Here is a 27729-nt window from a genome sequence, read left to right as displayed (position 1 = left end):
CTCGTTTCTCTTGATCATCTTCGAGAGGTTTCTGATTTGAGTCCACCTGTGGTCAATTGAACTAATTGGATGTGATTTGGAAGGGCACAGACATGTCTATATAAGGTCTTACAGCTGACGCCGCATATCAGAGGAAAAACCAAAAACAAGACGTGAGGCAGAAAGAACTGCCTGCAGAGCTCAGAGACAGGATTGTGTTGAGGCACAGATCTGTGGAAGGCAACAAAAAAAATTAAGCTGCATGGAAGGTTCCCAAGAGTAGTGATGGGACGATGATACCTCAAGGAGTGTATTGACACACTAAACAAACTGTGTCGGCACTGTATTGATACTGTGTTGGTCACCCAATAGTGACCCCTGCAGTAGTTATAAAATCATTGCAGGTAAAGAAAGTCCTTGTTCGTGTAAATGCTAAAACTGAGTTGGTATGTAAAATATAGCAAATTAGAGTAAAAATTCAGAGTTACAATTTTGTAACTTATGTGCACATTTGTCAACTTAACTGTTAAATCATATGAAATAAAAGACAAAAAAGTGATCAGTTCATGAATTTTTATTGAGAAACAAAAGTTTTTCGAGTGTCTTTGCTCCAAGGCGATTTCTCCTCTTACACACCAGCTCCCCAGCCTTGGAAAATACTCTTTCGCATGGTACAGACGATGATGGTGTGCAGAGAGTTTTAAGTGCAAGTTGATGAAGATGTGGGTATATGTTCTGGTTCCATTTCCAATATTGCAAAGGATCTTGGTTTCTGGGTGTGTTTGTGTCTGCCAGGTAGCGTTGGACTTCAATAATGGAGTCAGCTGTTGCGTTCCTCGTCTTCTGGGTCTCTGCAACCTCCATATCGAAAGTCTTCCAGAGATTGTGCCCTAAAAAAATAGTCAATCATTACTTCATTATCACATGATAAATCATATCACAAAGTGCCACAAAAATGTATTTTCATACCTGAACTGGGTTCTGACCCATGTGAAGAGCTAGGCTCTCCTTCTCTTGGGTCAGGCTCTTGGCTCCTCATTTCTTCTGCACATTCTGACTGCAGTCTCTTCACCGCTTCACTTGCCTTTTGCTGACTAACAAATCCATTCTTTTTAAATCTGGGATCTAACAGAGTTGCCAGAGTCATCACACTGAGAGATTCTATGCCGCAAATAGCGTCAGTTAGCCGCTTCCTCAGGTTTTCAGCCAGTTGCTGAGCAGCTGTTTGTGTCACTGTTGTGGCCTGACGTTGAAGCTCAATGTGGAGCATTCTCATCATGGGAATGACCTTCGACCCAGAGACCCTTTTTTCCTCAGACAGTTCTCTTGTAGCTTGGTCAAAAGGAACAAGAACCCTGAGCATCTCTTCAATGATCTGACATTCTTCTGGAGTCAGTGGAGTGATGCCAGGTTTTAATAAGGCCAGTGACACCCAGACTGCCTCCTTCTGCTCAGTCATTCTTTCAAACATTTGGTAGGTACTGTTCCATCGTGTTGGCACCTCGTTTATTAATTTATGGCCCGGTGTTCCCAGCTGTTGCTGTATTTGAGTGAGCTTCTCTTTAGCAGTCACGCTCGATCGAAAGTATGTCACAATGTGTCGTGTTTTGTTGCGTATTTCAGTCATTGTTGGGATTTGATCACATGATTTTCTCACAATTAAATTCAGGGAATGGGCTATACAAATGGTATGCCGTATTTGCAGCATTCGAGCACATGCAGTCATGTTTGCTGCTGCATCAGTGACAAGACACCTGACCTTTCCTGCTATGCCCCACTCCTCCATGAGGCTCCTTTTAACCGTGGCAATGTTTTCTGCAGTGTGTTTCTGAGGAAAATGCTGCACTGCCAAGACTGATGAATGGAGTTCATGGCTTTCTTTGTCCACATAGTGGCCAGTAACAGCTAGATATGCCTCCATATTCATGGACGTCCACATATCAGCTGTTAAAGTAACAGCAACAGCACTCTGGAGGTCCTTTTTGGTTTTCTCCTTCTCCTCCTCATATCTCTGGCTCACCAAGTCCTTGATGGTCTGAAAATAACCATACAAATACTGTTACACCAATAAAATATAGTTATATAGTTAGTACAAACATATAATTAAAATTCTTAAACATACCTTCCTGCTGGGTAGAGCATACGAGGGTACAATAAGCTTCAGGAGCTCCCTGAATCCCTCATTTTCAACAAAGCTGAGTGGCTGACAGTCTTTGATGATCATATTGACCACTGCCTCATCCACTGCTTGCTTGTTAGGAACTGCAAGCCAAAAGGAACTATTTTGTCAAAAGCTTAATAAAAGGACTGTAATTCTTACAAACAATATCAAATAGACATAAGACGACATGGTGGTGTAGTGGTTAGCACTGTCGCCTCACAGCAAGAGGGTTGGAGGTTCGATACCAGGCCTGGAGCCTGTCGTTTTGCATGCATGTTTTTTTTTAGCACAATTTTTAGAGAGAATTTTAACATACCTGGGGTACTCTCACGAGTATCTGCCAATTCTTCATTGCCATGCCGAGCTCTATAATGCCTCAGCATTGATGAAGTGCTCTTATTGATATAAGATAGCTCTGTGGAGCAGAGCCGACACTTCACCTACAATAACATAAAAAGTTAATTTATCTGAAAACAATTCAAACCTCTTACCAGAACATTGCATTCACTTGTTAAACAAAATAGACACCCTATCTCATGATTACGAGATCAGGATCTCATAATTACATGATGACATGAATAAAGCAACTGTAAGGCTCTTTAACTGACTATCATATGAATCACAGGTCATTCACTTGATAAACTGATAAAGTGATTGCAATGCGCCACCGTAAAAAATAGTATATAAAGGAGAAAAAGATTTACCTTGTTTGGCGTCACGAGATCAAAATTATTCCACACCGGGGAAAACTTCCTAGGACGATCCATGATCAAGCAAAACTCCATCCGACAAACCCACGACATGTTGATACAGTTTGTTTCCTGATAAACACACTTTGGCGCGGCACATCCAAACGACACAGTTCCTGTATCGGTCACGTGATTCTTTCTTAAAGCAATACACGCACCGATACGAGGTTTCCCTCTTGAGCTCTCGGCACAGTGCTGATGCACCAGTGTCGCTCGTCCCATCACTACCCAAGAGCACAGCAGCCACGTTTTACACAACCAGGACGCTTCCTGTTCTTAGTTAGGGATCTGGACACTTATGTCAGTGTGATACCTATTACCTTTTCTTTTTAATAAGTTTGTAAAATCCTGTTTTTGCTTTGTCATTATGGGGTATTTAGTGTAGATTAAATGAGGGGAAAATGAATTTAAACGATTTTAGCATAAGGCTGCGACAGAACAAAATGGGAATAAAGTGAAGCTGTCTATTTATTGCAACAAGCATATACTTTGTATTAATATTTATTTTTCAACCAACTGTCCGTTTAGACTGCATGGCAGAATGTTTTGAAAGCAGCGAGCATGACCTGGTGATTAAAAAGAGCAAGTAGACTTTAAAGAAACAATCTCTACATTATATCTATTCACTGAAATTCACCAGACAGCTTGCCGAGGGTTCACACACAAAGAGCAAGATACACAGAAAAGTCTTAACATGCTCAAAGTCATGCACTAAAGACAGGCATGGACATACACATGCAAAGGCATGCATTTCATGCTCTTTTGTCTCGTCTAAATCCTATACGCATATAGAAAACCACACAAAAAAAGAAAAATACAAGCACACAATTAATGTGATATCTGCTTTATAGGGTTTTTCAGTCTTAAACAGGGACGTCACAACAAATGTCAGTGATCATCACGCTACATTTTTATTAAGCTGATCAATATTACAGTGAATAGACGTCTCAGCCATTGAGGAGTCTTCACTTGTCTTGCTGCGTTCGTGGCGGCCTTGGGCAATTAGGAACACACAACTGTCATACAGCTCTACTATACGGTTCATATGTCCATATATGTGGGGAAGTATAACGCGTCCTCCACAACGCTTCAAAAAACCCACCTTGACCAACAAGGGGCTACGACAGTGTTTCTGAAGCAAATTTTCTGTGCAAAATATTTCAAATGTATACCTATTATTAAGGCAACGTCAATAAACAAATACATACAGTATTTATAGTAGAACTGTATTTACACGAGGCGTGACTTATATTACAAATTCTCACTGAATTCTAAGAGAAGTTCTACTTTCTATCATTAGAAGAACCAGACGGCCTTAGAATACCATAAATACATACTGAACTGAGATTTACACTTGGCATGTTGTTCTTTTCTTTGTCTTAAACTTGTCATATTTAGTTGTTGTGAACAAATCTAGGTCTCAATCTGCACATATGCGTTTCACTGACTAATCCTAATGTCAGCAGTGCACCTCTGTCAGCTGGCTGCACGAACAACGTCTTCCATTTGACTGATTCCAGTAGACACAGCAACTTGGCAGTGATGCGACTGTTCCAGCGTTAAATGTAGAAGTAGTTCTCGGCAGGTTCTCCGCTCGCCAGCATTCCACTCAGCTGTTCATTTATTGAATCCTGCAGCGATCCCAGAGAGAGTTCTAACACTGGACTGGTGCTTGGAGAACCCTGCGGGATCTCGAGGAGAACGTCAGACGGCTCTGCATCCACCAGCTGCTCCCCGTCGCTGAGGCTCATTCTGTGTGCGCCTTCTGATTTTGCGCTGGCTGTTTCCTTTACGACAGTTTCCAAGGCAACCTCCTCCGTGGGCGTGTCCTCCACGGCCGCGCTGTCCGACCCTTCGGAGGCCTTGACTGCGGACAGCCTCTCGATTTCCTGAACTAGCTCCTCGTTCTGCTCCTTCCACTGGCGATACTTTGAAGCTGACAGATCAGAGTCCTCTAAGAGCTTGTTGAGCTGCAATAGCTCCACCTCTTTGGCCTGTAGCGTAAAAAAAGGGGTTTCATTGAGAATGCATATATGTTCAAATATGAAACTTCCTGATTTTGAGTGTCTGAGAACAACAAACTTGCTGTACAAGTCAGTTATTTGATATTAGTTCATTCATATTTCTTTGTCCTCCAGTCAAAAGAAAAGACATCACAACTCACACAGTCTCAGTGATTCCTAACTGGCCAATGCTAAATGAACTTGGTCTATTAACTGCTTCGGTAGAGTGTTTGACCTGTGTCAGTATATGTCATGTGACATACAGGGGAAGTGTAACCTGAGCCACGAGCTGGAGGACTTTTCTGCTCACCTTAAGAGTGCTCTGCAGGGCTCGGAGCGTGTGTGCCTTCTCATTGATGATGGGGTTCTTGTTGCGCCGAATGAACGATTTCCTGAAGTGGTCGTGTGTAAACGGCTGCTCTTGGCCGATCAGAGAGACTCCTCCTTCCTTTATGTTGTTTAACATCATGCCCATCTCATCCACCGGTCCTCCTTCTCACAGGGAGGAAGACACAGAAAGGGAAGAGCAAATAAAGATGGAGGGAGGGGACATCAAACAAAGATTGAATTAAATACCAAAAAAGAGCAGTGGGGTTTGGTTGAACATTGTTTCTCGACAGTTGATTAGGTTAAATATCCACAGGGTCAAGTCAGGAAAACAGCATGTCATGATTCAAATAAATGTTGCACTCACATATTATTAAATCTTCTATTAGGGGGATGCAGTCTTCACAGATTAAATGAATGAATCATTGAGAGAGGAAATAAGAAAAACAGCAAATAGCTGAGTTAGTTATTCAGTACATACCTGTTCCTTTGCTGCCCCCTGTCACAAGACTCGATAATGGCATGTGGGTTGTCTTCCCCTTGCGAGGCAGAGTGTGGGACAGCACTTTCTGATGCACATAATGAAATAGGAAATGATCTGAATGGAGCTCCAAACAGTGTTTTATGTTTATTGAGGTGTAAACCTCCAACTGAACCTACCTTGTTTCTTCTGCGGGTTGAAGGTGATATCTCGCTTTCTGATTCAGTCTCACTGTAACATTCTAGGCGTAAAAACAGGTGTTGAATTAATGACTTTACCATGACACATCATATCACTGTATATAAAAACATCCGGTGTGCAGATAACGTTCCTGATCATTTTTAACTTGCTGGCTGGACTATAATCACTAAATGAACTGCAGGTAACAATAGCAACAGTTATTATGCTTCTTCCTATGTTGCCAGTTAATTGTCATAACCATGACTTAATGATGGCCCCAGGATGATGGAGGTGTCCTGATGTTGAACAATAGAGGAGAAAATTATTTTGGTTGCAGCGCCAGGACACCTCATCCAGCATTAGTTTTATTTTTGAAACCCCAAAATGCAAGTCAAATTAAATAGATTATATAAGAACCAAAAGGTATTGCAAGATATTTAAGATGAGTGAAACTACTAAAATACATTTTTAAGGGCATCAGAGGTTTAAATATAAGTTCAAATGTAAGGAGGCTGTTTGCCTACCTTCTTCACTATCTGGGCCTGTGTTAAACTTCTTGTGATGCTGTATGGCTGTGATCAGACAGTTAATCCACCTGGAGAAAGACAGATAATATATCAACACAGACAAAGCAAATACAATACATGTCTCAGTAATGTTCAGGATTGAGCCCATTGCTTTAAACAGCACAAAAAACGGATCCTGAACAGCCAACTGTAGGGGGCAGTGCAGACCAGCTCCTGTTAAGAGTATGATTTAACACCTCTTACACACTCACTGTTTGCAATAAAAGAATGAATGAACATTACATTTTGTAGCTGAAGCACCTAGTCTGCCATTACACAGCTGCATTTTTAAGCCGGTCATATATTTAAGAAATGTAGCACGAAAGGCTCATCTTGCATTATTAAACCCCTCGTTTGTTTAGTTTCTAGAGAAAGAGAAAGAAAGATAAGAAATACAGGCTGAACGAGGTCTTAGTTTGTTATCAATCCAACTTACTTGCTCATGTCGGTGACATTGTCAGCTGCAAAGAAGAAGTTGTGAAATCGCTGGTGGCACATTTGAAACACGCTTGTAGGGAGCGAGAACAAAGAGAGAGGGAGACACAAAAATAAAAGTTTCTCATTACAGTGAAATTTAAACACACAAGTTATGCTGACACACATACACTGCAAAAGAAATTCACATGCAGTATGTCGTTTATGCAAGCCAGGATAGATCCTCCACTGTGCACATGGACAATAAAGTTTCTCTTTCAAACTAACCCGTGGCGACTAAAAGACTGTTACATAATATCAACAAACTGACAAGGTAAAAAGCCTGTGATATGATCCATCATTAAGTTCATACTTACTATTTTCTCTTGTGCTCTCCAGCACTCTCTATGTTGTAGCTGGAGATATTGACAAAACCCTCTGCCTTCTCATCCTGTAAAAAAAAAAAAAAATCCTGTTGTAATGGCACTACCTCATTGATTTGGTTCTTAATTATTTGATCTACTCTCATAGATTTATTCCCACCTGTTGGCTGATGTACCAATAAAGGCTAGGCCCCTTGAGGACGAACCAGAAGCGCTGCCACTTCTGGGCGATGAAGACGCTCTCCTTTCTCTTCTTCCACAGCCAGCCGTCGCAGTCGGGTTGGTCCAGCTCGCGGCAGGAGACACGGCGCCGACTCAAAGCCGTCGACATTCCTGTGAGGACGAAAGGACGGGAAGAAGAAGAAGAGCAGAGATCACCAAACATATTTTCCTCTCCAAATTCTGAATATTCCTCTATTTTCTTTCCGAACATGACAAAACATTTTAGAAATTAGTAAGCAGAATCATGTGCATTTGTAATTATTTCCATTTTAAGTCCTACAGATAGGTCTATAAATCGTATTTTTAGAAACATTTTAACATGTTTATTCCCTGTTCTGCTCTTAATTTTTGGCACGAAACTATATGGACCCTGTCTTCAATTCAGTGCAACCTAGTTTTGTTATTGAATTTAGCTTATTTCTCTTAGATTCATTTAGTATTACAGCATAAACGTTTACCTTTTGTAGAGATCTTCTTCGTGTCCTTATTGCCCTGGAAAAGATAAGCCAATGGATTTTATTTATTGTGTGTACACTGTGTTTAATTCAAATGTAGTTTAAACACCATCAACAGTGGGGGGTAAAATGTTGTAAATGTCTGATAGAAAATGTTCTCTCACCGTGTGTCCCACCATTTCCGGGCAGGAAGTGATGCTGGCTGTTTCCTGGTCGAGTCCCTGAGGGGAAGGACTTCTCAATGACCCAAATCTTGAGGGTGACGGAGACCGGTCTCGTCTTAGTCTTGGGGAGAGCTTTGAATTTCCCAAACCATCAAATCTAAAAGGAGAAGGACTTCTGGGTGACGGAGACAGGTCTTGTCTTAGGCTTGGGGAGAGCCTTGAACTTGCCAAACTCTCAAACTCCCCTGAGAAGAAACATATACATGTGACCATCATGCATAGACCAGCAGAGTAAATGCTAGCATTTGTGTTGACAAAGAAGTCACAGTATAACTATTTAAAACACCATCGTCACTCACATTGAATCTGTGTCAGCAGTCAATGATCCACATTTAATACTCTTTCAAACAACGACATCTCTGTATCTAGGCAACACATCTCATTGGTGCTTGTAAATCAATTACACTGACTGGTTTTCCATGAAAAGAGAATTTTGTGATTTTGATGTCCTTTTAACGTTACCAAAAAAAATACAAAAAATCCTCATAGGCCACAGTCTACACTGCTTACAGTAAGATCTCAGGGTGATATGTATATTTCAAATTGCTTTATTGCAGCAAAAGTAATTGAGGCTTTTTTCATTATTACCTTCAGGTACTGTATAATGAATTTCCGTCTTTACATTTAGCATTTTTTGATATATTTGGAGGCCTTAAGCGGTAGTTATTCTTTCATATGTCTCCATCCAAAATCCTGCTTCAACGACTGAAACCAGATGCTCTCTTGCCGAGGGCCTGAGCCCCCCTCTGTGCTCCTTACCTGAGGCTGACAGTGGTGACAGCCCCCCCTGTTGGCTTTGATATGAAGTGAGAGTCAGTCTCTCCTCCCCCTCCCTGTCAGTGGACAACTCTGATTCCTCCTGTCCCATAGGCCGCTGTTGTCCCTCTGGCCCCTGAATGGCTCTCCTTCAGTGGAAAACGCATAGAAACAGATCACAACACCAATCGAAAGAACTCACTGGTGATGCATTCAGGTACTTCTGAGAAGCATTGATGTCTGGTATGAGGTGAAACAGTATAAATGACCTGTATTGACGTTTAAAGAGGATACATATGACTGTTTGGCAGCAGTCTAAAGTTTCTTTCCTTAGACTGGAGTTGTAGCGTATCAGGATGTGACAGAGATATTTACAACCTTAATGCACCATCCCCGCCTACTCCCTCCATTTGTCTGAGTACGCCTGCTCCCCATCAGCTCACACTGTCTCCCTTCGCCTCTCCATCACTCTTTTTCCTCCCTTCTCCCATTTTTCTTTCTGTACTCACCCCTGTTTGTGTCTTTCTTCATCTCTATAAACCTCCCTCATCTATTTATCTTTTTGCTCATCTCTTCCTCTTCTCTCATTTCCAGTCAGCCGTGGGTTGTTGTTCGGTGGAATTTATGGTATTGGCAGTTGTGACCTCATCGCAAACCTACCAGGTCCTGGCAGATTAACGAGGTCAAAAGGGTTTCTGGGAGGTTCAGCTCTATTGAGTAAATCCTAGGTAGTATAGTGACGAAAACGTATGTCCATCCTGCTCTAAGATGCAGAGTTATTACACCTCTAAACATAAACATAAAATGCAAACACTTTCCGTTTAAGACTGAATGTGTTTTAGATTACAGACCCAGGTACGGCAAGATAATTTGCTTCTAAAAAAACCTCAAGCAGCATATTCTGGTCATGTACAGTGCTTTACAATTAAAGGTACCATGCAGAGTTTTCTTCTTAACATGTAAAAAATCCGTTAGCGTTCAATGTTTCTCAACAAAAAGTCTATCAAACATGCAAAATGCATTTCCTTCTTTGTTAAACATTTGAAATTTAAAACCTACATTATTTTACATCAGGGGTAGCCAAAAAAGGTGCCCGCCAGCGCCCGGTCGCCCACAAGGAGCCAACGAGTAGCCCGCTGGCACATTCTAAAAACAGCATGAGTCACAGGTAGAGTTGTTTGGTCAAGGCGGGGCCAGCTTACTATACTACAAACGGCAGCAGCATCTTACAAATGTTCAACTTTGGGCCAGCTCTGCACTTGTCACTGTCACTTTTGACAACACAGCTGTCCAATCGCAGTGGAGGAGGGGCGGAACAAATACAACAGAGGCAGCCTACTGAGCTCTTCAACCAAACGATTGTAGCCTGCTCGCCGTGATGTTTCCTCGCCCACAAAATCTCATGAACACACAGAGACTGGCGAGGCTGTCCCCTCTCCGCCTTCCCTTCATCCAGGGCCAGTGCTGACATAATTACAGCTACTTTAAATTAAAGCTAGTTTATGCTCTGACCTAAAAGACAGGGATTCTTGTGAAATGAGGGTTGAGGATCGTAAAAATCCTATTAACATCCAGTGTCGCCCACAATGACCTGATCCACCCAGAATTGTTGAAGGAAATAGCTAATTAATAGAAGGAACGCTTAATTATGCTCTCACCTAAAAGACAGGGACCTGACAGATGCTGCTACCCTCTCAAATATGGAGTGCCTCGGATTCTCCTCCTCCTCTTCCCCCTCTGACCTCTCCTCTTCTTCCTCCTTCTGAAAAGAAATCGGCAGTAATTCAAGTTATGAGTGTGCACACTAAACTGGCTGTGTAGTTAGGGGTTAGCGGAGGGTAAGGAGGCGGATGTCATGTGGATTGCAATAGCAGCTTTCTCCTCAGGTCTCCAACCCCTCACTCTGTGCCAACGACACACACACACAAACACACACACACACACAGTCTGTGAAACTCTCGCTAAGAGCAGGGCATCGAGAAAGGACAATAAGGAGCTGATTCAAACCTCCTTATGTGTTTTCTCACCCTACGGCGTGCAGCGAGATCTGAGATTAACATGGTGGTCACAAGGGGGTGTGAAATGCACAAAGTGTGTGTGCTTGTCTCAGACTCAGTGTGTAACTCAGAGACAAACAACAGTCGCCATAGTGACTACTGAGAGTGAGTGTTTATGGAAATGGATCCCAAGGGATTGTTTAACGGAAAGAGGGGACTCTCGTGGAAGGGAAGCGTCTGGTTCCCCTGATATAAACTGTGTAAATAATCAATTTTCTGAAATATGACTTGATGTTTCACCCCTGGGTGTAATTATCCTGAACTGAAACTACACGGCAGAACATCTAAATTGTGCGTGTGTAAACAATAACGCTATTGGCGTGTGATTTATTCTAATGGCGTCACACACAAGTTTTCGAAGCCCGCAAGCTTCTGAGGCAAAGTAGGAGCAACAGGAAGAATGCCGTTCTCTGCGTGGCTCATCACGAGTCATCGTGCACATTGATATACAGTGATGATATATGCATATTTTCCTAATCTTCTGTCGAAATGGGATGGTGGAGTTATTGTGTGTGTGTGTGACACATGGATGATGTAATGATTCAAACACTTCATTCAATATCAAGATATGACAAAGTGGATGGAGCCAACACAGTTCCCTTTGTAAATCAGAAAGGTAAACAGAGTTGGTGGAGTGATGAGGTGAGTGGAGGACGACTTCAATGATCCCTGACCTGTGTGGAGGAGAGCCGGACTGGGTTCCTGCGTCGGGCTAACCCAGGAATCTTCTTCAGGACCAGAGTCACTCCGTTGGGATTCTCTCGAAGCTTCTTCACAAGGTTAGCTCTGCTCCAGCCCACCTGATGCAGCGAAACGGATGATTATTCCTTTGAGTGTTATTGCATTCGGACACAGAAACACTTTTGCAGGAACGGTGAATGTACAGAGGTTTGTCTTTAGACTGAGAGGACCACACACGTACGGCGCAACGGAGCAGTGCAACATATATATGCAGGCTTGTGTACACATACTGTTTGTATTGTAACACTCACCACTATCTGGTCGTTGACTTGAATCACTTCATCACCAGCCAAGATCTTCAAATAGGCATCCGATGAAGGCTGCAACAAGACAGACAAACCACACAGATAAGAACTCGTAATAAATACAACTGATTTATATTGTTCACTGTAACTTTAGTTTTTTACTTTTTGAGGACACATTATGCTCTTATTCACTGTGACTTGCAATAAGAGAGCAGATAGTGTTGTTTTATTCCGTGCATTTTGATATGTTTTTGACTATTTTTGTAGGCATGATGGCTTATTTATCAGCTTCTTTTAATTCTTTTAAACACAGAATATGAGGGCAATTTTGTACTATAGCTCAGTTTAAATAAAACTGTAAAACAAATAAATCCTGCCATGATGTGTCTGCAAGATGCTTCTTTGTTTACATGCATTTGGACCAATCAGCCTCAAGTAGATATTTATATATTTCATTTTAAGTTCAGTTATACATGCAAAGTGTTTGCAACACAAGGCCTCTTATTGGTTTCAACTTCAAAGCAGTGGCTCAAAGAAAGATAAGCAAACGGCTAAAAATAATATGTCACCCAAAAGTACTTCCAGGGGGATTTCCGCTACGTCCAGAGCTTATGCTTCCATAACACATAATCCAACAGAAGGTACGTGACAGACCTGAGCCACAGAGTCATAGTTTGCAACCTGTTACACTCCGGCAGGTCAGCAATATTTTTTACAAGACAGAACCGGTTCAGAAATGAAACATTTTGAGACTCTTTTGGATGTAAACCCAAGCTCTTATTTTGCAAAGAGACAAACCAGAGTTAAAGTTAACCTTTTGGTCTGAAGTTCAAAAGGAGCAGGGGTTTTGAGTCACACTGCTCTTCAGGATTTGTCAAGAGCACGGACCCTTTGTGGGTGTGTGGGCTGAGTCAACAGTGAAAGTAAATGAGAGAGCCTGACCTCCACAGCAGTTCCAGTCACGTAGTGGTTACTGGAGCCGGTGGACGTTATTTCAATCCCCTAAGAGGAGGAGAAACAGAAAGATACATTAGATAGTTAAGATAAGAACGATACAGGATGATAAAGCTGCATTTTAGCAACTTTGCGATGCAAAATGTCGATTTTACACATCACCGAGCCAAAAGGGTTCACCATAGTGGACACATAAACATCGCTCTATCTTGTTACTGTCATCGCTGATGGAGTCTGTGGAGGTATTGATGTCTGCCTCCAGATGTATTGATGGTTCAGCCTGTAATTACCCCTCAGCCGGCCTTGATTGATTGATTATTTTGAGTCAAAATGGGTGTGGGGATTAGAGCCAACTAATCACACCCCAGAAAGCCCAGATCACATAATCAATAAGTATCACATGGCAACAGAAACATAAAGGGATTCAAACATTGAACTGAAAAGAGCAGCCACTGAGAATAATAAACAACATACTATATATAACTATTAATCTATCAATTCATTTTCAGGTAATATCTAGGATTTCACTTTTAGATGTATTTGATGAATTAAGCAAATGTACGTCATGTTTTTTACATTCATTGAATTATAATTCTTCCATCCTCTCACTTCTCTTTCTTCCTGTCTTTAGTTCCCGTTACTTTCAATCATTTAGAGGACAGACCTTCTTATCTCTGATGTGCTCCAATCAATTTCTATCTTTAGCCACCTACGCACACGCAAATATGTGTCCATGGACACAAACAACATGTTTGCCTGATGACTACAGCATCAGAGGCGATGAAGTGGAGCTCGAAAATCCGCTTTTGAGACACACTGGAGATGATTAGGAAGGCCAATCGAGCGAGTGAGTGAGCACATGGAGACTGGACTGCTATTGTCATTCAACATGTGAGATTTGTTTTTAGCCCAAATGGGCTGAGTACACAAAGTAATGGGACAAATGTATAATTAGAAATAAATGAAAAGATAACGGGCAACGAAGAGATCTATAATAGTTGTACCGTATGTACCGACTGAAGGCTGTAAAAGAAAAGAAGAGGTTGTTTTTGAGAGAATAATACGAATAGAACTGGGTACATGGAGAACCTTGAGTGAAATGGAAGAGGTGATGAGTTCAACCAAATGATGATGGGAAACTGCAGGTAGTGATGAAAGCAGAAAACAAATACTGAAAATGATAGAGTGAGAGAAAATAAGACAGTTGTAGGGGTTAATTTAAAAAAAGAACGGGTGAAACAATAAAAAAGGTGAGAGGATTTTTAAAGTGATAGTAATAATGAGACGGTAAGATGCTGCATGGATGAGTTGAACAAACAAACAAAAAGCATCCAGGGGTGACCAGTCAAGTAAAGAAAAAGCAGAAAGAGTTTAAAAATAGATAAACTGAGCAGCAATCACAGGTTCTAAAGCATCTTCACATCACTCGTATAAAAGATTTTGCATCAGCAAATTCAAAACAATTTTTTTCATTCAAATTAATTCCTTGCATGAACAGTATGACTATTACAATTGAACACGGTATATGGAAATATTAGTTATAAAAATAAAAATAAATCGCAATTGCAATTTCTCAAAGAAAATGTGATGTCTGACTATCAGTCCAAAACCCCCCAAATAAATGACTTTACCGTCAGACAAGAAAGGTTGAGAAGCTGACACTAGGGAATATATTGTTGCTTGTAAAATGAATCAGTTGATTTAAAAATAGTTCCCAACAGTTGATGGAGTAATTGATTATTCAACTAATTGTGTGACCTTTTATACATTATCAAATGGATATGTTAGTGCATTGAAGTAAAACTAAACAAAACGTTCCTTTGGTGGGACAACTGGAGATCCCCTGACCACATTTTGAACATAGTTGAATATATAGGACAGTAAAAGTGTTTGCATTTAATATAGTAAACAGAATTCTCATCTACTCAGCAAAATAATATACTTTTCATTGGTTGTACATTTAATTAAGACAAAGAGTTATTAAGAGCAAGCAGGTCTTACCAGCTGATCACCAGGTGACACGGGCACTAGGTCGACACTCTCGAGCTGAGCAGTGTGGGTAAGAAGCCCCTCAGGACTGGAGTTCAGGATCTCATCACACACTGACACCAACTGACGGCACTAGAGCGTGACACAAACCATCGTTTACGATCAAGAACATCTCATGCAATTGTTAACAAAATAAAAGGAAACTAAAATGTCTTATAGTGAAGTAGGAAAAAAGTATTCAAACACTTACTACAGATATGATGTCCTTTTCCTTTTCATAGACAACGGTGTCCTGTTGAATGAGTGAAACAACTTGACATGAGTTCCATCCAAACAGTGTACCAAAATGACACCACAGCAGCTTTTACAATGCTGTGATTGATTTGTGGAAATGGGACAATCTGACTCAAAACTCATGTCCTATTTCCTCTTCACCGCATGAGTCAGGAAGCCAAAGGCCAAAGGCATCCAGATGCCAGATAGACATCACTCCAGGCCGGGCCGAATGATTTTGAAGAAAAATATCTAATTGTGATCATTTCGACAGGCAATGCAATTGTGATGTGATTTGCGATATTACAGGGAATGGTAATTATTTCACACCACATCCTAATTTTTACAAAAAATCTGTACCAAACACAGATGCTGTCTGTAGAATATGATGTATATGTCAGGACATCTCTGCAGCACGACAATATTTATATTAAAATGGTAAAATTATCAAATTTGGATCAATTGCGCAGCCCTACTCCAGACATTTAATGGCATTTAACGGGTTCATTTATCACAGCAGTGCTCGAGTAGAAATGAAAAACAAACAAACAGAAAACAGAACATATTCAATAACATTTGCAGCAGCAAGTGGGCAATCAATGTGGAGTGTAATGTCGTCTTAACCCAAGGTCTCCCACTAATCCCCACAAGCACACGTGCGCCACAGGAAGTCAGTGTTCAATATCAAAGTGACTAGAATCAGTAGAACTAAACTGTTTAATCTGTGGTTGGGAGGAAGGTGTTGATAATGCTCCTACAGGCATTACTATGACTTGGTGTAGGAGCTGGAGAAATGAGGGGAGGCTTTGAATGAAGGAGGATGATGTTTATACGGCATATAAGCTGAATAGCCTAATGCCACGTACCATCACTGCCTAAGCTAATGTGCAACACTTGATGATGTGATGAGTTACATAAAGGATTGTAAAGAGAGACTAATCCCTGTGAAATGTGACTAGGGATCAACAGTGAGCACAGCTTGGTTTCTGTGCTAATTAAAGGCTGTGACACAAGGCTGCAGGGAGGGGTATGACTGGGTGAGTTTCTGTCATGACTGCTGGTCAGTATGTTTGTTGTGTTTGAGCGTTGACAGTTGTGAGATGCAGGACATGTGATATATTGATTTACACCACAACAAACCACTAAAGGAAACACCTAAAGCTGTTCAGATCCTTTGTCTTGATCCCCACTCGAGCAATGTAGCCTGGTCATGGCACACTGGCTGTATGCAACAGTGACTTAGTCCGTTCATTAGCTAGATAGTTAGTCACAGCTTAAAAATAAATGAATGCATTTTGAACAGATATTTAAAACAGAACATCAGCCTTACAGTGCAAAATTATAAAATAGAATGGAGCTAAACCTGTAACCTTCTTCAGAGTCAGCCGCTAACATATTATTAGTGCAAACCAACCTGGGTGATCTGAAAAGAGATTTAGGGTAGGTTGCACCAAAAATGATCAATTCAATCACAATTAAACTAATCTCTGATTAGTGAATCCAAGTTTTTTGTGAGACTTTTCAGACTTTTTCATTTTAAAAATTAAAACGCTTCAAGCCTAAGTTTAAAGTTAATACTGGATCACATTTTAAATTGAAAGTTTAAAGTTTTGGTGCAACATAATTCAATTTGATCTAAGTTTAGAGTAAAGACTAAATTGACATTTAAAGAGAGGTTTAAATGTAATCTTTCATTTTAAAGAAACCATGATTTAATTGGGTTCTTTGGAATCCTTGTTGTTGCACAACCCAGAGCCAGAGATAATTTTAGCCACTCAGATGAGTTTGTGCCGCATAATAGCCTCCCGCTAGAAACGTAAGGCAATCACAAGAAAGAGCCTCAAGCCATGCTAGAAGCTGCTTCAGGCTGTATTCAGTCACAGTAATGCTGTGAGCTAAATGCTAACATCAGCATGCTAACATGTTCACTATGACTATGCTAACATGCTGATATTTAGCAGATATAATGTGCAATAGTCTCCATCATATTTTAGTGTGTCTGCATAGTTGTTGAGACATTATCATCAAAGTCAGTGGGCTTCATTCTATTGAGGACAATGAATGTCTGTCTTTACGAATTAAGGGAAATAAAAATGAATGTTGTTTAACTGCTGTAAAGAAAGCTAAGACGGCGATGATAAGCTAGATGCAGAAAGGGTTCACTGTTACAATGGTTTGAACCCATGACGGAAACTTATAACTTGGCCAGATCCTGTTGTAAGTGTGATACTTCAGTGGAAGCAGGGGTAATATTAGTTGAGTTTTAAATGTAGTTGCCACCTCCTACCACACACCATCATTTCTGCCTTCGCTTTATTGGTAACACCTCTTTCTTTCCAGCATCTCAGCATTGTCTTTTAGACATAAGGTAAAAATACGGCAACATCCAAACCTCTGCTTTCTGTTCGATTTGGAGCCACGTCGCTGGAGGCTTCCCGACAACAGTATAAACTGTTCTGCATTTCTTTTTAACAGGAAATGACATTAATGTGTGTGCGGTGGGCGACAGGTGCAACCACAAATGCATGCAAACATAATCACTCCCTGATTTGATTGAAGCTATTTCACAAAGGTTCCCCAAAACATCTAAAAGTATGAAATGTCCCTGTGTGTGTGTGCACACACACACACACACAGGGACATGAAGCATATGACAAGTATGACGCATATGATGCCTGTACATCTAGGTCACAGTGTTTCATTGCTGAGGCAGAGACAGAAGAGGAGAGGAAAGGAGATGAACTCGTGAGAAGAGGAGCTGTGGGTCGGACATGTTTAGTCTCTGACAGCCTCTAGCATGTTCACGCTCCCTTCTGTTCATTTCGCTTTACTAAAATACTTCACTTGAAAACAACTGCTACTGTTTCTAAAGGAACACCTCAGGTTTTGCAACACAAGATGTATAAACTGTCACATCAGGCAGTAGAGTTACTGTAGAGATGAACCACTTTTAGTTCTCCATCAATTAAAGCAGAACAATGGGCCAAAGATCACTCTTCATATTCAACTCCATGCAGCTTGGGCACAAGATCAGCAACATATGCTGTTATATCTACCAATTCCTGCAGTACCATCAATACAAAAAACCTTTTTTGAGCCGCTCTGTGCCCAAACAACAGCACAAAACATCATACCACAGATCAACATTCAAAAATTGACCTTTTATTCCATTTCATTGTAGCTCCACTAGTTACATATTAGCCACAGCTGCACTGCAGACCATCAATAATTGGCAGACAATACCATGCAGGATGTGCTGCACTTAGATTTATTCATCATAACAGAAATGCAGAGTAAACATGCATCTGCCTCCGTTTATGAGAAGAAAGGTTGTGTGTTGTGATGTGTTGTGAAGGCTGGTGTGTGGCTTGATCAGGCGGCTGAGCTAACTTCGCAGCAGCGTTCTGTGCCTGAAAGCTGTTCTCTCACTATAGTTGTCTAGGAAACAAAGACAAGCTATTATGTGGGTGTAACACTCTGAAAAAGGCAAAACGAATGCACACAGGCATGCATGGACACACATGTACAAAAAGGCTCAAGCTGTCACACACATATTCAATGACACACACTGTTGATTAGAGACAATTTAACAGATTTCCATTCTTTTTTTGTTATAAAATGAAAAGCCTTGCCAAGTCAAGCCCTGTCTGTCTCTGCGTGTATGTTTACACACTTCGACTTGCACCGGGGGATATTTCCTATTTGCCAACAGGTCACAGACTTGCTATAAAAAGACTTGGAGACATAACTAGGTTAGATCTCTTTTACACCTGCTCCTTATCTTTCCATCCAAATCTTTATTCCCTATCCATGTGCTCCTCCTTGCATTTTACCACATCTCTCGGCGCTGGATTTCTCTTGCGCGCTCCTTTTTATCAGCACCATAAATAATAAGTTATAGTCATTCACTTCTGACCTCTCAAGTAGGTGAGGCCTTTTATCTAAATTTATAGAGTTCATTTCTAGTTCACTCTCTTTGGTATCCTCTCCCATCTATTCAAGCCTCTTATTATTTCCTCCTGAGCTTTAATATTAACAGAGAGAGCTTGATCATTGCGTATTGATCAACAATAGAGCGGCTGATATCTTTCCAGTCTTAAAAAAAGCATTACATAACCAGCATGTCCCCTTTTCAAAGATTTGTCTCAGTAGAGCCTAGTTATTCAAGTGTAAGTTAAATATTAAATCGCTTGAAGTTATATTTTCAGGTGATGGTTATTATGTCAAACACGCTTTACATTTTGCAACATAAAAGTTTTCCTTTTCTTTTCTTTTCTAGATTCACTGGTAAACTCACATACCTTTGTGTAATGCTTCGAAATAAATTTTTGCTCTCATATCCAAGTTCACAGTTTAGAGAGCCCTCTTTTTTTTTCTCTCCCCGTCTCTCTCTCCTGGACTTCGCTTGCTGCTTGGCCGGTTCAAAGCGGACTGAGCGTGTGTGTACTGCGAAACTCTGACTTGACAACTCTACTGTGGGATCCTAAAAAACACCAGCTGACTACTGACCTTGACCGCCCTCAGGGTGCGAGAACAGATACTGACACACAGGAAATAAGAGTCCTTTCTTTGGTGTGAAGGATGTGGTGTAACTTCTGTGGAAGCAGTTGCCCAGAAAAGGACGTCACGATGAAGCCACGGCCTCCTGACAGCGCGTCAAAAACGTCACAGGGAGTGAGGGCATGACATCAGCCTCAACATTTTAAGAGGTCGTGACTATGCTAGTCTGTCTGTGTGCAATGGTCAATGCTTACACTGTTGATGGTATCGGGTGTCGGGACACTTATGTTATTTGATACAGTTGTATAGTATATGCTACAAGTGTTCTTTTACAAAGCCTGTACCGAAATCTTTCTAATAGCCATCAAGGGGCGACTCCACCGGTTGCAAAAAGAAGTCAGATTGTATGTCTATGAAAAAATGACCCTACATCTCCCTAGATTTATTACCTCAGTAAAAAATGTAATACGTTTATGGTCTTAATCGCTAGTTTCAAGTCTTCTTCAATAACGCATTATGTTTTTGGTAAATTATGGTCTTTTTGGAGTAAAATAGACGATAAAGCAGTGTGTGCTTTAAGGCGTGGCTACCTTGTCATTGACAGGTTGATACCATCGCGTTGTCTGTTTCGGAGAGTCGTCCGAGTTTTTGTCTTAGAACTTTAACCCTTTCACAGTATGTTTTCAGTTCACAAAAACGGCCAAAAACCAAGATTGCAACAGCCAAGTATGTCAAACTCGGGGCTTCAAAATGGCAGTCCACAAATCGATGGGTGACGTCAGGGTGACGTCGTCCACGGACTATGATGACAGTTGAACTGACATAATATGAAATGTAATTTTCTCGTCTAGTTAAACAGTTGTGAGGGTGATGTTTCAGCTCACCTGACAAGGTTCTCTGTCAAAAAATGCTCTTGGTACAAGACCACTTCTTTATGAACAGTAAGTCTTACCTTTAAAACACCTGCACACACAAACATAGAAGTGCGCCACCAAAGTTAAAAAACAGGAATTGAGCAACAATAGCGAGACATTACCAAACAATGATCAACCTCTGTGAGGTACCTCCGACAAAAGCAGTGAGGGTTTTAACTTACCAATCACTCACTAAGTGACCAAACTGTCAATAAATGAAAAGCACAGCCGGCAGGCCAAGATCTGATTCACCTCATAGTCACAAAAACATCCTACCAGAGTCAACAAGCTCTTTGAAACCAATACTTCCTTCCTTCCCCTCTGGTCTACAACAATAATGTTACTGTTACTGTACAGCAACACAGAGACCACAATGCTCATTTATCACATGCTAAATCTGGTTCAAACCAAACCATGTATGGTTGATGTAGATTTCAAATGATATTTGAATGAACTTTTGCATTATTAACAACCCCTTAAAGAAAACAGCACATTTCAAAAAATATGCATGGATACGCTTGAGCCATTTCAAGCAGTGCAAGAGCAGCAAAAGAAGCATCACCTGGTGGGGAATTATCCAATCAAAGAGGTGAGAACTGTACCTGTCGTGCTGTGCAGGCGTCCAAAGCTGGCTGTAGCGGGCTATATATAAACTCTAAATACTGAGCCTCCTCTATCACCCTCAGCTCCTCTGCACCTTACCTCTCTCTAATTATCTCCCTCCTGTTGCTACCTCTGTAGCTCTATCATCTTGTGTCGTCTTCTCTGCTGTGTGGATATTCATCACGAATGTCACTACAGCGTCCTTTCGGAGTTAATAGAGTCTCTCTGCCTGTTGCTCTCTACTGTTAATTCAGAGACATGCACTCCCCCAGGAGTCAGAAGGTGCAATCCCTGTTTCAGTCTCCTCCTTCTTTCTCTGCCTTCCCCTTTTCTTCCTGTTCTGCCCTTCCCTACACCCCCCCCCCCCCCTCCCTCCCTCCCTCCCTCCCTCCTCCCTCCCATACTTAGGCACTACAACATATCCAGGCCTGTCCCTTCTACTACATAGTAAACACTTTTCACCCTCTTTACATGCATCGTCCTTCTCCTCCCATTTCATTCACACATGTCACACTACCATGAAGGAGTAAACACTAACAAAATCCAGCCCTCCTCTTTGGCAATCCGTCAAACCTAAGCTTCTTCAAGGTACAGCCGCCTCCAAATATGCCAGGAATGTAAAGATAAAGAATTCATTACTCAGGCTAAGCTGAGGATCAGGGAGTCTATTTGTGCTTCTGTTTTTCTTGCTTGGGGTTGATTTTAAAGAAGAAATCTCACACAACAGGTTGTAGTTCCTCTTGGACTATAAATGTGTGGTTCCTGTTAAGATAAAACAACCTCATGTTTCCATGAACATACGAGCAGTGAAGTGCACTAAACCAGCCATTCAATTTGCATAAAAGAGAGAAATGGAATTTCACTGCGAAAGGCAGCCATTTGATGGACAGATTATAACAGTATACATGTAATTACAAGGCACACAAGAGTAGTATGCATCACTTAAAGCCATAAAGGGACTAACCTTGTGGACAATTTCTCCAAGCTCTCTGCAGTAGTTGAATATGTTCTTGCTGTTGGTGTATCCACTGAGCTGGGAAAACTGATACCTGGCAAAACAAGGATTACTATTTCAAGTAAGTCTGGATATAGACTGGGAGGATTTACTAGGTAGAAAATAAAAGAAAACAAACAGGTGGGGGGGGGGGGGGGGGGGAGACTTTTAAGGAATAGGTATTGTTTTTTTTAACAAGGTGCAACAGGTAAAAATACAATGCATACACCAAAACATTCCCATTTAAAGGCTTCACCTCTGATTATAACCCACAGACAATATTTTGACATAAAACCTACAGCAACAAAAACAACATTCTATAAGACACAGCAGAGAACATTTTCGGAGCAAAGAATAGCTGCAGAATAAAATAGAATTTAGAGTACTGTATAAATAACGGTTAGATAACTCCCTCTTTACAAACCTGTTGAACAAAGAGAAGAGTCCTTTGGCAGAGGTGATGAGCTCCACTACAATCTGCAGAATGGCTGCAGGCAGCTTGGTGGTGCTGTGTCCATCGTAGGCTTTGAGGCGCCAGCGGCCCTGGATGCCCATCTGGAGGGTGTGGGCAACGGCACGCAACTTCTCTGTCAGACCGCGTAGGCTCTCCCCACCTATCCCATATGTCTGGAGAGCACACACACACACAAACCAAACACACACACACACAAGATTAATTAAAGATGTTTTCCAAATACTCCCACACTGTAATACATATGTGATATTTAATGCATTATGTCCCCTCTTCCAACACTTAACAGAATGCAGGGGTCTATAGTTTAAGACACATTTCATTTATTGTGATTGCAACATCCTTGTTTTTATTCCGGCTGGAGGCCTACAGTGTACGTCAATCCCCGTTTCTCTCTCTCTCTCTCTCTCTCTCTCTCTCTCTCTCTCTCTCTCTCTCTCTCTCTCTCTCTCTCTCCCCTTGTTTCCTGTAACCTCTCGACTATCCCAAAAACACCACATAATGCCATTTCAACTATGGGTTTTGCAAGCGGGTGAAGAAGCAATCATGATACTAGTTGAAATACATATTGAACTAAGAGAAATACAGCACTTTTTTCTTCTTAATACAGAGTGAAACCTGAGTGAAAGCCGTGCTCCTTACAGTACCGGTTGATGTGAAGCCTTCTGGACTACTTTAGTGCTGTTACCTCCTCTGAGAGGAATTTGTTCCTTTTTGAGGAATGCATAAAAATGTGCATGTTGAAATAAGTAATTGCTGGTCGGTGATATGTGAAAAAGTATCTAGCTGCATTACAGCAAGAAAAAAAATCAGCCACTATCTGATGAATCAAGGTAAAGCCACTGACTTGCAACACTTTCCAAAATAGCCTCATACACCCAAAGATATTAAAGGGAACCACGATATAAACAGTATGTATACCCTATCATGTCATCATATCATGGAATTTTTTGCTCAAAATCCAAAAAAAGGCTGCAGTATTGTTGCTTTGAGTGAGTTTCTAATATTTTGTCCACCCTGTTTCAATGAGGATGGACTAATTCTCAGTATAATAATGCCACACAAATTAACCAAAGCTATAACATCTGCAGCAAGGGATAAAATAAATATGATGACGGGCGTACGAGGCCCGTCATCACAGTTTTCCGCCCAATAGTGGGAGACGTGACTCTTGACAACCATTGAAGAAGAAGAAGTTATTGTCGTGACCCATCATTGATGTTCAAGAGGTTTGGACCGGTCAGGCTTTGTTGTTACACATCCACCGGCCGGAACAATCCTCCATCATCAAGTCTCCATACATAATTCATGGCCTCGCTGACATTGTAATTGTTAATTATGTAATCGTGTACTTGAATGTGTTTGGTCTGCTCCATGTGAGCATGTGATGGTTGCCATTATGAATGAGTGCAGTGTTCGCGCTTCACAGAGCATTAAGAAAGGAAGAGTGGCACACACACATACACAATGTACTCAATATTTAAACTGTACAGCTGAGTGTATAGGATCTAATCTTGACTTATGTTAAACAATTTCACTTGCTTTTCCTACAGTGAGACATTATTCACACACTCATTCATAATGACTTGTGTTAAACTGTTAAGGACTATTTCAATCTGTAAAACAGTTACTTAAACAATTCGACAACAAGCAGTTTAAGCAGCCTGTGCTTCAGCCTGTTACAGCACCAGAGCTGGAACTTTGCCTGATACTGTGCTGCCCAAATAGTCCCTCCGATGACACATAAGCCATTCTGGAAACACACCAACACCCCCCCCACACACACACACACACACCAACAAGAATATTTAAGTGTTCTAAAACTCCCTCTCAAAATTGGACAGGGAGTAAAATTAATTAAGCAGCAGAAAAAAAACAGGATAGAGAATCCAAGGGGAGCGGAAGTGTTATCTTTTAGCCGACAAACAAACTTTCCCTGAAATTTGCATGTAAATTATTAGGTGCACGCTTTGGATTCTGCTTTGGTTGCATTGGAGCATGACAGGTCCTTTGATGTTAGCTATAAAAATAAAGTAACTATTTCACTATGATAATACTTTACTCGGGGGATTTTTAAATAAACGTGGAGGGCAAAGTGAAGCAATGAACTCAAACCTGCTGCACGTTGCTATAGGCTCTGAGTGTGAAGCTGGACTTTTATGGCAATAAAAGCAGTTGTGTATTTTGGCTGGAATTGCAAAAGATTGTCCAACAACTGCTGGTTCCACTGTACAAACAAGAGCTGGGTCTAACAACTGTGTAATGGTGGAAACAAATTACACCTCTGTGCTCTAATATCAAAACATAGATGACACCACAGCGAGAGAAGAGGATGACTGCATAGCAAATATCCAGTGCACAACGACACACACAGCAAACAGCCTTGGATACACAGAGTGCTGCTATGGACACGTACACAAACACACATGTTTCCGCTTCGTCCCTCACCAGAGAGCAGAGTTTCTCCACAGCATCCAGTATGAGCTCTTGGTGTCCAATCTTTTGTACTCCCAACTTGTCCAGGTCTTGACATGTCAGCTGGAGCAGATCCATACCCGACATATGCCACTCAGAGATCGGGTACTGATGCAGGGGGGCATCCAGACCTGGCAGCAAGACACAAAAGCACGTACACTCAGGGCTTTAACTACATGCAGTGCACAAGTATAAATGGCAGCGCACACATAGTCATAAAGTCACATGTGAGTACAGGTACAGACATGCAGACTAACAGAGGCAGAATACCAGCATGCAAAAGGACTTCTGCTCCACATGTTGTACAACTATGTTTGAAAACAGTACAGATGTGTCTGTGAAACACAAGTGACTTATAGAATTGACTTTGTAGTAAAATTGTTAATATACTATGTGATGATGATATCATTGATGATATCATAAAATGAATGTAATTTCTCTTAACTGTGCAAGTGTTTAAAGTGATAACCACTTCAAAATATAAGTTGTTATTACATGTAATAGCCGGTGGTTGGAGGAGTATTCAAATAATGTTCTTAAGTAATACTCCTTGTACAGTACTAATCCTACATTCAACATTTTACTTAAATAAAAGTATTAGCAACAGAATGAACTTAAAGTATCAAAAGTAAAAGTACTGGTTATGCAGAATGGCCCCTGTCAGTTATATTATTGGATCGTTATTATTGATGTATTACTATGTAAGTAGTGCTTTAATGTTGTAGTTGGTCCGAGTGGAACTAACATTAACTATTTAATAGTATTGTTGGACACTTTAAACTGTAACCATGCATCATATTTCATACACTGATCATGTGTTTTGCAAGCGAGATCTTAATCTGCACATTAACAAGTTGTGATTGCTGTTGAATAAAGGTAAGTAGTATAAGGGAGCATGAAATTGATTTACTCAAATTCCTCAACACTTCAATTGAGTAAATGTACTTCGTTACTTTCCAGCACTGATAGCTAACCTGTACTGTAGGCCGATATTTCTAGTAGTAATAATAGTAACTACATTTCCCCTTTAAAACAGCATAAAAGAGCATTAATCCCCAGACCAGTGAACGCAACATCTACAAGTCGCAAGACAGCCATGTACACTGTTTCTGATAATAGCCTACCACCTAAGATGTTGACACCGATCAGAACAACACTTGTGCGGCTTCTCTCACTCAGCACGGGCCATTTCCTCATTCCACCTCCACCTTTCACTTCCAAGAGGATTTGCGTGACGCCTCTATTTCTGACTTAACCGTCCGACCCAAAATAGCCGTGAAGCGATCAAGGCGAGAGAAAAAACAGAACCACCCGCAATATGTTCCTCACCTTGGAGCCACTCGCTGACTCTCTCCTCGCTCCACGACGTGATAGGCTCCATGCTCGGAGTCCTGCTGCAGTCGCTCGTTCAGATTCAAGCCCTCCTGGCTGACTTCTACCTCAATGGGCTGCTCGAGGAAGGAAAAGTGGATCCTGATTTGGAATCGGACGATGACGAATGGCACACCTTCACACAGGCACAGGTGAGAGTCCCCCTGCTGTCAGCCAATAGTGGAACCGTCAGGCTCGACCAGGAGCAAGGACCCCTCCCTCCTAACCCCCCACCCCCTCCTTACCTGGAGGAAAAAGAAAGGTGCTGCAGCTTTAAGGCTTCACAACTTCCCTCATAGTTTTACTTTCATGCACAATCCCGTCATGCGCACGGCGAAGGCGCAGGGCCTATGGTAGTTCCACAGCAGTTTGAGGTGGACACAATAGTAGGAACACTTGTTCCTGCATAGTATAATGTAATCCAATGCGATAGCCCTGTAATTATGATACTTTAGTGACCATGTAGACAGAAAGGTCCATTAACCCTGAGGTCATATCCTGCATATGAGTGTAACTAATATTTATTCATAGGGGGGAAAAAAGGTACTGTACAAAATTATGATCCCCTTCAAGAAAAATACAAACAACTTATGATGCAACTTTTTTAGTTTCCTTTAAAGTGCATGAAATGTCACAAGACTTAAGGGGATAAATAAGTTGTTCTCAGACCTAATCCTCTTTTCCAAGTCTGGTAGGCTGCTCTCCTGGGACCTTTCCCGGAAATGTTTCCTATTTTATCCTTTGAACTGTGTTGACTTCTGGGCTCCAAAAAAGATGTATATACACTGCCTTAACTTTATTAATATTGTATTAATGTTCAATGTTTTTACAGCATGAGAACATTCCGGCTTGCTGAATTATGAAGTATTAATGATTATATCAAAAGCCTGCTACTGGAGGAATTATTCATTAAATAATTTACCAATAACACACAGATGCAGTTTATAACAAAAGAGAGAACTATTCATAATATTGTGTTTCTGTGGTTATTCAGTTTATGGTTTCTTGGGGAACAACCTTTCCACTAAAGTCATTGTTATTTATTCTCCATAAGCACTATACGCCAAGCTGGCTTTGGGGTTCAAAGTTCCTACTAAGTTCAATGATTACCTCCATACAATTCAATTGTATGCCTTTACTCTTAAAGGAGACGTTGAGTATGTGTAGTCGATCAAAATGCAGCGTTTGCCTTTATTCGTGCTTATAACATTGAGTCTGGCACCTTCAGGGATTCAGCGAAT

At 41.1% G+C, this 27729-nt stretch overlaps 3 protein-coding genes across 5 annotated transcripts in view; 1 reads left to right on the top strand and 2 right to left on the bottom strand.

The window, feature by feature from the left end:
* Positions 1–543: 543 nt before the first annotated feature.
* On the bottom strand, positions 544–2951 carry LOC306707291 (zinc finger BED domain-containing protein 4-like; the record flags this gene model as incomplete). Its single annotated transcript, XM_079174684.1, has 5 exons — positions 2845–2951; positions 2457–2580; positions 2102–2241; positions 949–2014; positions 544–869 (listed from the first exon to the last, which is right to left on the bottom strand). The coding sequence occupies exons 1-5, from the start codon at positions 2941–2943 to the stop codon at positions 544–546; spliced, it is 1755 nt and encodes a 584-aa protein (XP_079030810.1). The 5' UTR covers positions 2944–2951.
* A 772-nt stretch (positions 2952–3723) lies between these two features.
* Positions 3724–26586, bottom strand: cnksr1 (connector enhancer of kinase suppressor of Ras 1). Of its 3 annotated transcripts, none has more exons than XM_079174615.1 (21): positions 26447–26586; positions 25091–25248; positions 22595–22797; positions 22141–22225; positions 15137–15178; positions 14899–15018; positions 12886–12945; positions 11950–12018; positions 11632–11757; positions 10559–10662; positions 8904–9049; positions 8085–8329; positions 7924–7957; positions 7404–7576; positions 7238–7311; positions 6883–6954; positions 6405–6475; positions 5880–5941; positions 5701–5788; positions 5203–5387; positions 3724–4883 (listed from the first exon to the last, which is right to left on the bottom strand). In XM_079174615.1, the coding sequence occupies exons 1-21, from the start codon at positions 26496–26498 to the stop codon at positions 4449–4451; spliced, it is 2604 nt and encodes an 867-aa protein (XP_079030741.1). In that variant the 5' UTR covers positions 26499–26586; the 3' UTR covers positions 3724–4448. The 3 variants fall into 3 exon arrangements, with proteins under 3 accessions (XP_079030741.1, XP_079030742.1, XP_079030743.1); XM_079174616.1 differs by having other exon boundaries at positions 5203–5384; XM_079174617.1 differs by having other exon boundaries at positions 10559–10659.
* rps6ka1 (ribosomal protein S6 kinase a, polypeptide 1) overlaps positions 26497–27729 on the top strand; it is a gene marked incomplete at its 5' end in the record, with an annotated part of 45412 nt that continues 44179 nt past the window's right edge. Inside the window, one exon of the mRNA XM_079174621.1 lies at positions 26497–26640. Within this exon, the coding sequence (XP_079030747.1) occupies positions 26497–26640 (144 nt within the window). The remainder of the gene's footprint in view (positions 26641–27729) is intronic.

Source organism: Pholis gunnellus, assembly GCF_910591455.1.
Source record: "Pholis gunnellus genome assembly, chromosome: 15".
Classification (NCBI taxonomy): Eukaryota; Metazoa; Chordata; class Actinopteri; order Perciformes; family Pholidae; genus Pholis; species Pholis gunnellus.
Note: the sequence above shows the minus strand (reverse complement) of the source record. Positions and strands in the feature narration are given on the sequence as shown.